The following is a 13,216-nucleotide window of genomic DNA, read 5'->3' on the forward strand; positions in this document are numbered from 1 at the left end:
TGGGAGACTGGAATGGAGTAATAGACTCTAAATTAGACAAAAGGAGCTCAGCGAAATCTAGGATTAGGTTACCTCAGACCTTTTTTGATATGAAAGATTTGGAACTAAAAGATATTTGGAGAATACATAATCCAAAAGAACTATATGGACTATACTTTTTACTCAGACATAGATCCTTCTCTAGGATTGATTTCATTTTGTTGTCAGATGACTTACTTGTCAAGACAAAAAGAACAAAGATTTTTCCAAGAACTTTGACTGATCATAGCCCAGTATGGATAGAAATTGAGATGGATAAGATTGAGAGACGTTCTTGGAGAGTAAATGAGAACTTGTTTAGATATGAAAAAAACACAACAGAACTTAAAAAGCACTTGAAAGAATTTTTTGAAATAAACTTGAATAAAGGTACCCCAATAGAAATTGTGTGGGATGCAAGTAAAGCCTATATGAGAAGGGTGCTTATCCACATGAACTCTAAACATAGACTGTTTCGACAAAAGAAAAGATCTGAATTGGAAATAGAAATAAAGAATAAAGAACAGTTACTTATTAAAAATCCAACAGATGAAAGAATATGTGGTGCTACAAAACTTTTGAAAGACCAATTCCAAATGCTTATGGCGGAACAAGTTGCAACAAACCTACAATATGCGAAGCACAATACATTTTGTAACGCTAATAAACCGGGCAGATGGTTGGCTTACACATTGAGGAAAAAACAAAGTATACGGACTATTGATAGTATTGATATTGGAGGGAAAGAAATTTTTCAACAAAAATTAATTAAAGAAGCTTTTGTGGACTATTATACCAAACTATACGCCAAAGAGGAGGTGCAGAATGGACTTATAGAAAAATATTTAAACGATAAAAGAGTTACAAAAATTACTGTTCAACAAAAGGAAAGAATGAATTATCCTATAACAGAGGTGGAGATAATAGTAGCAATTAAACAGTTAAAAACAGCCAAAGCTCCTGGTACGGATGGTTTGACCGCAGTGTATTACAAAACTTTGCAAGCTGAAATGGTGGAACAACTCAGAGATTTATTTTGCAATATTCAACAAGGGGGTAAAATACCCCCATCATGGACAACAGCTTACATATCTTTGATACCAAAAGAACAAGTCGGTCCTAAAAAACCAGAGAACTACAGACCAATATCTCTTTTGAATACAGACTATAAAATCTATGCGAAAGTATTAGCCAACAGGTTGATGCCAGTAATTCAAAAGGTGATTCATGATGATCAAGTGGGATTTATCGAGGGCAGACACATGAAGGACAATGTAAGGCAAGTAATAGATTTATTGGAATATCTTGAGAAGAATAAACAGATTCCTGCAGTGCTGGTCTTTTTGGATGCAGAGAAGGCCTTTGATAGAGTGGATTGGAATTTTCTACTAAAGACTTTTAAAAAGATGGATTTTGGGGATCAATTTATACAGGCGATTTCAGCAATTTACCAAGAGCAAAAGGCACAGATCATTATTAATGGAAGTTTGACAACAGAGTTCAAAATTGAAAAAGGAACAAGACAGGGATGTCCGTTGTCCCCACTTTTATTTATTTTAACACTAGAAGTCTTGCTAAATACAATATGGGACTCTAATATCTTGAAAGGTATAATGATTAGGCAAGAGGATTACAGAATAAAGGCATTTGCAGACGATCTGGTTGTTACCCTATCACAACCAATGGAATCAATAATCCTGATGAAGGACATTATACAAGACTATGGTAAAGTTTCAGGTTTTAGACTGAATCCAAAAAAGACTAAAATGATAGTTAAAAACATGACACAAGATCGTAAACATGAGCTTGAAAGGAGGGCAGGTTTTGAGATTGTACCAAAGGTAAAATACCTAGGAGTTCAGGTTGCAGAATCAAACATGAAATTGTTTCAAAATAATTATGAGGTGTTGTGGCGAGAGGTGCAGAAAGACATGGAGACTTGGAAAAAACTGCAGCTGTCTCGACTTGGAAGAATAGCAGCAGTTAAGATGAACATTTTGCCAAGATTTCTTTTTTTGTTTCAAATGATTCCGGTGCTTAAAAGTGATAAACAATTGAAAGTTTGGCAAACTGGAGTGAATAAGTTCGTCTGGAACGAGAAAAAGCCGAGAGTGAAATTGAAAATTATGCAAGATGTTCCAGAAGGAGGAGGTCTTAAACTTCCAAACCTACAGTTATATTATGATGCAGCAGCTTTAACTTTAACAAGTGATTGGTTTGGAAGGAAAAAGGCTGGAATACTGAATGCAGAAAGTTTTGATCTTGAATTTGGATGGCATGCTTACTTATTTTATGATGACAAAGTTGATAAAGTATTTAAAAGTCATATACTTAGAGACTCCTTGATGAGAGTTTGGAAGAAGCACCGATTCAAATGGGATTATAAAATACCGCTATGGCTGGATCTTGGTCATATTTTGTGGAATACAAATATAATGTCACTCGGGGGGGGGGGGTTATACAAAGAGGTTCTTTTTACAGATGCGGGCAGATGGCAGCTGAAGACATTGCAGACACTGTTGGATGAAGGGATTAATTTAACTTGGTTACAATATAATCAATTACAATTGAGATGGAAAGAGGACCAAAAAACTGGTATTATGTTGCATGAGGAAGAATTGGTTAGACATATAAAAGAGAAAGGTCCAATGCATATCAAAAGGCTTTATAATGTTTTGTTAGAAAGGGATTCAGAAACTGAATTAGTTAAAGATTGTATGATTAAGTGGGCACAAAATTTTGAAGAACCAGTGATGTTGGAAACATGGGAAAAAATTTGGGTTCAGAATGTTAAATTTACACAGTCGCAGAACCTGAGGGAAAATTTCTATAAAATGTTTTATAGATGGCATTTAGATCCCAAAAAGTTGTCATGTATGTACCCTAATGTTCAGCCAAAATGTTGGAGATGTGAATGTTTGGATGCTACGTATTATCATGTTTGGTGGACCTGTAGGAAAGTTAAGGCTTTTTGGATAAAAATTTGGTGGGTCATGCAGAATGTTTTGAAGAAAAAAATTCAATTCTCTCCACAATTGTTTTTATTGGGTATAGTTAAGGGTTTTACATCGGGTGAAACAAAACTGATATTGTATATGATAACAGCAGCAAGATTGTTGATAGGTAAATATTGGAAAAATGAAGCTTTGCCCACTATTGAGGAATGGACTTTGAAGATGGCCAGTTTTGCAGAGATGGCGAAGATTTCAGCATACTTAAAAGATTGTTCACAAGAGACTTATGAATGGGAATGGAAAAGGTGGATAGAATATGTTCAGAACAAATATCAAACTAGAAAGTATCAAATAGCTTTTATTTGAAAATAATGTATTAGAAATATTTTAATGGAACGAGGGTAAAAAGAAAAATTATAAAGGGGAGGGAGGGGTTCAAGTTTTTACACAAGTTTTATATTAAGGGGTTTTTTTTCTTTTTCTTTTTATCTTTCTTTACCAGATACGAGTATAATATAGGGAAGTCTGGGGGGAGGGGAGGGTTAGGGAGGGTTAGGGAGGTTGGGAAGTTTGGGGTGGGTGGTGGTGGGGGGGAAAAGGGGTGAAAATGTAATTGTAAAACTTTTGTAATAAAAAAAATAAATAAAGTAACAGTTGCTGCACTCTTAATTGTTCTTGACACTTGGCTGCCACTCGGGTTTGTCTTTGATCCTTAGGTTCTTCTATTTTTTTCAAATACCTCCAAAGCTTGAGCAGTAGTTGAAAGTTGTATTAAATCTTCTTGAATAATCAAAGCTCCTCTTTGGGCCTGTGCCAGTGATTCTTCCTTCTCCCCCTTTCTTGCCCCCTCTGCTTCCATCTTCCTTCTAGCTTCTGGGGACTGTGGGCATCCAGCCTTTAGTACATTGGTGTAAAAATCTCTTGCCTTCCACACTGAATTAAGACGATATCTTTCTCCTGAATAGTTCACCACTAGTCCAGCTGGAACCTCCCATCTGTACTGTATCTGACGGTTTCTCAGTTCTTCCACCAGAAAGGCGTAATCTCTTCTGGCTCTCAACATTTTGGGGGGGGATTTCTTTCAGTATTAAAACCTCCTGCCCCTCCACTTGAAGTTTGTTTTTAAAAGTGGCTTGTAAAATTCCATTGCGTATCCTCCTTGTAGCAAAATAGACTACAATGTCTCTTGGTAAATGTTTCTGTCTGGCAACCCATGAATTGACACGGTAAATTTGTCAATTTGCCATTCAAAATTTGCTTTTTGTTCTCCCGTTATCTGTGCAAATGCTTCTGCAAAAATCTCTCAAATTCTCTTGCTTATTTTCCTTCAGACCTCTTATTCTCAAAACAAATTCCATGTTTCTATATTGTATCATTGTTACGTCGGCCTCTGCTCTTTCCATCTTATTCTGAACCTCTCCCATTTTATTTTCCAAATTCACATTAGACTGCTTAATTTCTTCCACTTTTTCATCTAATGATTCAATATGGCTTGCCAGATCTTGGACTGCCATGACAATATCTTCTCTAATCTCCTGATTTTGAATTTGAATAAACTCTTTAATTTCAGCCATCTCATCAGTGACATTTCGAATTTTATCCTCAAACACAGAAGTAATTTTTTTCTCTGTAACAGAGGCTTTTCTCAACAGAATGTTGAGCTTCCTGCAACATTTCAAGTCTTATTATTGGTGGTTCCGTTGGAACAGCGAGAGATTGCAATTTGGACGTTTGAGCTGGCGAGCTCCCAGCGCTTTTAGAGGCAACAGTTTTTATTTGTTTTGAAGCCATTTTTAGTTTTCAATTTGAATTTATTCAGCAACCAGAACAACAAATCCACCAGGTCCAAAAATTTCCAGTTCTTAAATAATATCAATAGTTTTTTAAAATCACTACTATAGTCTTTTTAGCCTTTAAATCTTCTTTCTTTCAAAGCAAAGATCTCTAGTTTTAGACAGGGGCTGCCAGCGCTAAACAAAACTTTCCTTTTAACTTTCACTTTCACACCCCATTAGAACTCACTCGCCATCTTGCTTTCACTTTCTTCCCTTAATAACTCAGAAGGAAGTAATACACATTTAGAGTTAAAGTTTAGTACTTGCAAATCTGATCTCTCCTGGCTTTGCTCAGCCTGTTTCCAAATCCAATGTTTTATTCAAAGCGTTGTTTGCAGGGGTGGTCGTGGCGTCTTGTTCTGCTTAAAGCAGAAACGTCCCGGATCCGGAGGTCTGTCGGGCTTCCAGGGAGCTCTCACCCTTTGAGCCCCAGAATTGTTCCTGGGGCTCTTGGGGAGCTCTACCCGTCTGCTCTCTTCCTCCCCTTTTCCTGAGGAGAAAGTTTCCAAGCTGCTAGACAGCTGATTTGTGCTGTTCTAGTGGCTTTACACGATCGCGGGGCTGGCGCTCACAAAGGAGCGTCTTCAATGCCTACGGTGCCACCAGAAGTCACAATCAAATATTTTTTTAAGTACTAAGCCTTTGGAAGGGATGTTTGTATTTCTCCAGCATTGCGCAAAAGCTATCCTTGCAGCGGTTATTATATGTAAAATGATATATATTGTTGTTTTTTTGGTCGTATTTCCTTTTAACTATCCCTAGGAGAAATAGTTTGGGGTATATTCTATTTGATGTCCTGTTAATTCCTGTAACCACCTATGTATTTTCTTCCAATATTTTTTCGTTTCAGGGTGCAACCACCATGTATGATAAGAGGTACCTTGTTTTTGACCACATTTCCAACAATTCAGGCTTAAATTTGGGTATAGACGGTGCCAAGTGCCAGTGATAGAACATTTTATATTGGTTCTCTTTATACTTTGCAGATTTAGTTATCTTATCATTTCTATTCCAAATTTTCTTCCAATCCTCCAATTCAGTACTGTGCCCGACATTTTTTACCCACACTATCATAACTCCCTTTACTCTATCTTCAGCTCTATCAAATTCTAATAAGTAATTATAAATTTTGTTATCAATTTTTCATCTGGGCCAATCAATAATTTGTCCAATTGTTGTGGCACGATCTCAATTCCATACTCATCTTTATCTTTTTTGTACCATGATTGACGTTGCAAATAAGGCCACCAATCTATAATTATGCCCTGTTTTTCCAATTTCTGCCTGTTTTTTAGATTCCCTTGGCTGTCTAGGATTTCATTGTATTTGACCATTTTACCTATATCCAGAGTGTTAGGGTGGAGCAACACTTCCATTGTCGATAACCAACTGGGGAGTTTCATATGCTTTCTCTTAGTCTCTTGCCATATTTGCATCAGAGCTTCCTTACTTTATGTCTAAAAATATATAAATGAGATTTATTTTCCTTATCCCATAAGAAGGCATGCTATCCTTTTTGTAGATCATGTCCTTCCAATATAAGTAATCTTCTGTTTCTCAAATTAATCCACTCCCTGAACCATACTAAAGTTGCCACTTTATAGTATAGTCGCCAATCTGGAAGCCCAAAGCTACCTCTGATTCTACTATCCTGGAGATCTGTTAATTTTATTCTTGCTTTCTTACCTGCCCATATAAATTTTGTTGTAATTCTATTCAAATCCATAAAAAATTTCTTCTCCAATTTTATAGATATAGTTTGAAAAAGGTAGAGTAATTTTGGCAAAATATTCATCTTGATGGTTGCAATTCGACTTAGTATAGATAGCTGTAGTGCCCCCATCTTTCCAAATCCAATTTTATTTGTTGTATTAATTTCACATAGTTGTCTTCTTTAATTGAGGAACACCTCACTGTCAGCCAAATTCCTAAGTATTTAATTTTTTTCGTACTTTGTAGTCCAATTCTTCCTCTAATTCCCTTTTCTGTTTTAATGTTACATTTTTAACTATCATTTTTGCTTTTGTCTTATTAATTTTAAGGCGCGATACTTCTCCGAATTTCTCTATTTCTTGTATAAAGATAGGACTTGTCTCCCTTGGATCCTCAATAAAAAATACCAGGTCGTCTGCAAACACCTGTATTTTAAACTCTTCCTTTCTGATTTTGGTTCCTTTAATCTCTGGGTTTGCTCTAATTTTCATTAATAACAACTCTAATGTCAGAATGAAGAGCAGAGGTGACAGTGGGCATCCCTGGTGGACTAGTTTCATTATTTCAAATGGCCTTGTAATATCTCCATTTATTATAATACTTGGTTTTGGGGAAGAATATATTGCTTCAAGCATTTGTTCAAATTTTTCTCCTAATTTCATTTCTCTAATTTGTCAAATCATGTAATACCAATTTGATTTGGGTTGGTACCTTCTTTCATAATCACCATGATGTATGCTTCCCTCCACAAAATGGGCATTTTTGCTTCCAACAAAACCTCGTTATACAATTCTAAAGGTATTGGTTCTATTAGTTCCCCCGTGTTTTTGTAAAATTCCCCTGGCAGACCATCTGGTCCCAGAGTCTTATTATTCTTTTGTCTTTGAATCGCTTCTTTTAATTCCATAGATGGAATTATTTAACAACATTCTCTTTTCTTCCTCCAAATATAGGCGTACTTTCCTCTTTTAAATAGTCATTTATTTTATCTGTCTTAATTTCCTCTTGTCTATATAGATTCTCGAAATATATTAATGCAATCTTTTTTATTTCTTCTTCCTTATTTTGTAAATTCCCTACCTCATCCTGCAACTGTTGTATTATCCTACTTCCTTTTTCTTTTTTTAATTTGTATGCCAACCACCTCCCTGGCTTATATGCATTTTCAAAAAGATATTGTTTCGTTTATTTATTTATTTATTTATTTATTTATTTATTTATTTATTTATTTATTTAGTATACTCTGCTTGTTCTATTAAGTTTAATTATGTTTGGCTAATGTTAACATTTCATTGGTTTGTTCATCACCTGGCTTTACTTGGAGCTTTTTTTTCTAGCTGACCTATTTCCTTCAGTAATGTGTCCTGTTGTTTCTGTTTCTCCTTATTTCTCTTTGATATGTAAGCTAATGTTATTCCTCTTGTGTACGCTTTCAGTGTATCCCATAAATTTTGTAGGGAGGTGTGTTGTTTTTTGTTTACATCAAGAAATAGGGTCAATTCTTTTTTAATCTTCTGGAGGTATTCATTTTCTTGTAATATCTGCGGATTCAAAGACCATATTTTAGTTTTTCTCTTTTGACCTCTCCATGTTATTTTCAGAGAGTTATGGTCCACCCAAGTGTTCAGGAGAATCTCTACTTTTTCTATCTCCTTAGTTAATTCCCTGTTCACCCATACCATGTCAATTCTCGAAAAAAGATTAATGAGGATTAGAATAAAAGGTAAATTTCTTCCCATTGGGGTTTAAAGTTCTCCACACATCAATCAAATTCAACTCCTCAACCATATCAAAAAAAGTGTTTTGGTAATACAATCCTCTTTTTTTGCTTTTTCTTATCACTAACATAATCTTTTTTAATATTTACTACTCCAGTGTAGTCCCCCACTATACACATATTTTTACAACCTGTCTCAATAATCCTTTCATGGGTTTTCTTATAAAACTCCCTCTGATTTTTATTGGGGGCATATATATTAGCTAATAGCATTTTATTTTCCCCTAATATTAATTTGAGCAATAATACCCTTCCCTTAGGATCAGCATAAACTAGGTTGGCTTTTATTTCTTTTCTAATATATACCACCACCCCTCTCTTTTTTTCTTCTGCCACCGCTGAGAATAATTTCCCCAATTTGTTATATTCTAAATATTTCTGGTCTTGTTTTTTGATATGCACCTCCTGGAGACATATAATATCTACATACTGCTTCACCAATTTTGTGAGTATTTTTTTTTTCCTTTTCACAAGATCATTCAATCCATTCACATTTATTGACAATAGTTGGGTTTCCTTCTCCATTTTCCTAGTTGTCCGCCGATCTGTGATTTCTATTTGTTCTAGTAGTTCTTTGTGCCCTAGTCTTAGTACCTCTTTTTTTTTCTTGGTTCTCTTTTATCACCTTGCTTCTTTCCTTCAACTCTTCACCTCTGGATTCTTGTCTCTGTTCTTCTAGACTAGCTGTCTCCAATTTCTCTCTGCTACTTAAGTCTTCCTCCATCCCCATCAGTTGATCGTATAATTCTTGGGCTTTGTCTAAATCATCAACTTTAATTCTTTTGCCCTGCCAGGATATCGATATTTCTTCTGGGTTGATCCATCAGAATAATATGTTCTTCTTAATCAGCAGAGATGCTAGAAACCAGTAGTCTTTCCTCTGTTCCTGAATCTGCCTAGGGATCTGCTTCAACATTATGATTTCTTTTCCATTATAAATCATAGGTTCATCCCTTGTAATTTTATAGATAATATCTCTGACCTTCTTTCGTGCAAACCTGATATGTACTTCTCTGGGCAGGTGATGGTGTTTTGCATCTTTGTTTGTCTATAAACTTTGTCCAACTCATTTATAATCTCATTTTTTTCCCTTCTGGAGGGCTTCTGCAATCAATCCCACCATTACCCCTCCCAGGTCTTCTTCTTTCATTTCCACAACATTTTGGAACCTCAAGTAAAAAGAGGTTCTATTCATTTCAAGGTGTATCAGTGAACTCTCCAGATCTTTATTTACAGCCATCATTTTTTGGTTCATCTGTTCTAGTTTTTTTTCCCCATTTCCTCAGTTTTCATTTCCACTGACTTAATTTTTCATTCATTCCTTTGTATCACTTCTTGAATTGTATCAAATTTATTGTCCAAATTCTGTATATCGGTTTTCAGTTCTCCATGATTTTTTGTCATCATCTCCTGGAGTTTAACCATGGTGTATCGTTAACCTGTATTGTTAAAAGGATAGATTGCATTATTTGGGAAGTCAAGCTAGAACTTTATTTTTCCATAGGTAGCATCTCTTCTATCGATCTCTGAGTTGACGGAGAAGCTGTCACCACCATCAGGTTGGATGCTGTCTTTTTCCCTGCCCTCAGTGTTGTAGTGGTAATGCCTGTAATTTCTCTTAAAATTCTCTTTTGTTCCCCCAAAATTTTGTAAATCTTTTCCCAAATTGCCATTCACCACTTTTATAAATATTAATAGTTTCTTTTTATCCTTTGAGATTACTTCTTTTATATCTATAATTCTTTTGTTTAAATAGATTAAATTAAACCACTGATAGGTTGCTAATGATTATTAAATGTCTTCCCAATGCCCTGTAACTATAAAGCAACATAAAAGTGTACAGTACAATACAATATAACTAGAAATCACTAAATATATTTCCTCTATATTCAACCAATTAAGTTGATTTAATTAATTAAAGTAAATTAATTATAGTAAATATAATTTCCAATAAATATTGATTATAAATAATTCTATTTTAAATAAAGTACCTTCAATACAATCTAAATATCTGTAATTAATATAGATATAATTATGTATTACTGTAAGTACAATCTTGCTAAGGGAGCAATACACAAAAGCAATATTCAAGGAAATTGTATTAATCAGGGTATTTTTCACAATATACAAAGTAGCAATCTGTTTGATACTCAGAATCAGGCGACTCTGCTGTTTAAATATTATAGTCTCCGGGTTTTTCAATGATCTTAGTAAGTGTCGCCCTCGTTATCCACTCCGCCTCTGTCAATTTTTCTGCTTAGCCACTCAGTGTTATGTCCAGATCTCTCAACTCCAACAGTTGCTTTCTCTTCTCCTCTCCGCCCTCTCACTGTCTCTTTTTTGTGTCTTTACTTTCACTATTAAGCTCCAGATTACCCAAAACACTCACCTTTCACTTCTTCGTCGTATATTGCAGTTCTCCTCCACCGGACCCTGTCCTCACCAGTTTATTCCCGGCTCTGTCTGCTGTCCACTCCTCTCCAGGCTCCTCTCCTTTCACTCTCGTGCTTTCTGGTCACCCATTCTTCTTCAATCCTGAATCGCCTTTTTCAATCCCCTGATTCTCTTATTGGTTACCAAGACGTAGGTTCTGCTTCTCTCCTTCTTCTTCTCTTTTCTGTCCTCAGTTGTCTTACACTCTTTTGCTCTCACTTTTACAGTCTTTTTCCAATCTCTTCTTTCTTTTAGCTCCTCTCTCTTGGCAGTTGTTTTTTAGTAAGTCACAGCTCTTCTCTTTAAATTGCTGCTAGTTTTCTGCTGGAGTTTCCTTCCTCTTTGCCAAATATTTTAAAGTTACTCACTTTGACAGTTCAAGCCACTGCATGTATGGGAGTTCCTCACAAATGAAAATGGACATAGTCTGCTAATAACATTTTCTCTTCCAAGTCTGCCTGCAATTTCTGCTGGTTCGAATCTCTCCAAGGCTCAAGGTTGACTCAGCCTTCCATCCTTTCTAAGGTAGGTGAAATGAGGACCCAGTTTGTGGGGGCAATATGCTGACTTTGTATAAAAATATACAAAAGAATGAAGGCTATTGCTTAACGCATTGTAAGCCGCCCTGAGTCTCCGGAGAAGGGCGGCATATAAATCAAATTAAAAAAAAAAAGTCTATTGTGACTTGTCACAGCCTCAAGTTCGCCATGTCAAAATGACATGACAAGACACTTTCATGCTGGGTTAAAGAGGGTTTCCCTCATTCCAGCAGGTGGTTGCTTTCCACCTTGCTGTCCCCTGGGCTTCCCCTCTGTTTCGTGTGGCTCTCCAAACTCAACATGCCTTCAAAGGGTCCCCGGGCATGAAAAAATCCCCGAGCACGAAAAAATGTGCTGCTTGTTGTGAGGAGAGGATGAAGGTATGAATGACTTCTTCCCTCTGACTATCGAACTGCTGTTTTCTTGATAATGCGCCAGCTAGCAAGTTCTTCCCCACTGGGATGTATTTTAGTTTGAAGTTAAACCACCTGAAGTATTGTGCCCAGTGGATTTGTTTGGAAGAGAGTTTTCTGGGTTTTTTTAGGGCTTCAAGGTTTTTGTGATCAATCCAAACCTCAAACAGCACTTCAAGAAAATGTCTCCAGGAAAGGAGGGCCCAGCAGACTGCATAGGCTTCTTTCTCCCAAATTGCCCACCTCCTCTCAGTGTCAGTGAGCTTCTTGGACACATATGTGCAGGCCAAAAGCTGGCCCTGTGAGTCCTTCTGTAGGAGCACAGCCGCCACTGCCACATCGCTAGTGTCTATCTGAATGATGAATTGTTTCTCTGGGTCAGGTTGTTGAAGGATCAGCTCCTTGGCAAAGAGCTGTTTTAATTTTTCAAAGGTCCTTTGGCAGTCCATTGACCAGGCAAGCGGTTGCATCAGTCATGGTTTCATGGGAGGAGGCCCTGTTTTTAATAGCTCCGTTAAGGACCACTTTCACTTTCCCTGGATCCACCTCCACTCCTCCACTTAACACTCGATAGCCTAGGTAATCTAGGGGGGTTTTATGGAATACACATTTTGACAGTTTCAAGTAAAGCTTTGAGGATAGGAGTTTTTTCAGCACTTGCCGCACTAGCTTAACATGCTCCTCTGGAGTCTCACTGAATATGAGAATATCATCTAGGTAAACTAGGGCCCCTTTGTATAGATGCTTGGGTAGCACCTCATTTATCAGTTGCATAAAGACTGCCGGGGGGGGGGGCTTGCAGGCCAAATGGCATGACTTTGAATTGGAAGCTGCCAAGAGAGCAGTTGAAAGTAGTCTTCCATTCATACCCTTTCCTAATCTGTATGTGGTAATAGGCTTATCTCAGGTCCAGTTTGGTGAACACCTTGCCCTTGCCTAAGTGACTTAACATGTCTTTCATGAGGTGGAGGGGGTAGGTGTTCTCCACGCACACAGCATTAAATCCATGAAAAGCCACGCAAAGCCTCATCCCCCACTCACCCCAATCTTTTTTCTCTTTAAATAGTATGGGGGCTGCCACTCTGGATTTGGCAGGCTGGATAAAACCCTGTGATAGATTGACATTGATGTATTTTCTTAACTCGGTCATTTCTTTTGGAGTCATAGAGTACATCTTTGGTTTAGGTAGCTTTGCTCCCAGCATGAACTCAATTGCGCAATCTGTTGGGTGGTGAGTGGGGAGGAAGTTCCAATCTTGCTTGCTAAAGACATCTGACAGATCTTGGTATACCCTTGGCACCTATGGGCTGCTGGGATATTTGTCTGTGGTGAGTGCTGCAGTTTCCCGTTTGCTGGAGCTGCTGGGGTTTGTTGCCTTTTGGCAACTGTCTGATTTGATGGGTGGCAGTTGGCCAATGCCTATTTTTAGCTTTTGGTAGCCATCTTCCCACGTGATGGTGGGTCCCCATTTGTCTAGCCAAGCAAGGCCCAATATGATTAACTCAGTCATTTTGGAAGCTATGACAAATCACAT

At 37.1% G+C, this 13,216-nt stretch overlaps 1 protein-coding gene across 1 annotated transcript in view; it reads left to right on the plus strand.

The window, feature by feature from the left end:
* Positions 1-5,756, plus strand: part of STAC (SH3 and cysteine rich domain) — an 88,858-nt gene extending 83,102 nt beyond the window's left edge. The window contains exon 11 of the mRNA XM_087893672.1: positions 5,658-5,756. Within this exon, the coding sequence (XP_087749798.1) occupies positions 5,658-5,756 (99 nt within the window). The remainder of the gene's footprint in view (positions 1-5,657) is intronic.
* The last annotated feature ends 7,460 nt before the right edge of the window (positions 5,757-13,216 follow it).

The sequence above is a fragment of the Pantherophis guttatus genome, chromosome 4, assembly GCF_059756535.1.
Source record: "Pantherophis guttatus breed Tessera chromosome 4, ASM5975653v1, whole genome shotgun sequence".
Classification (NCBI taxonomy): domain Eukaryota; kingdom Metazoa; phylum Chordata; class Lepidosauria; order Squamata; family Colubridae; genus Pantherophis; species Pantherophis guttatus.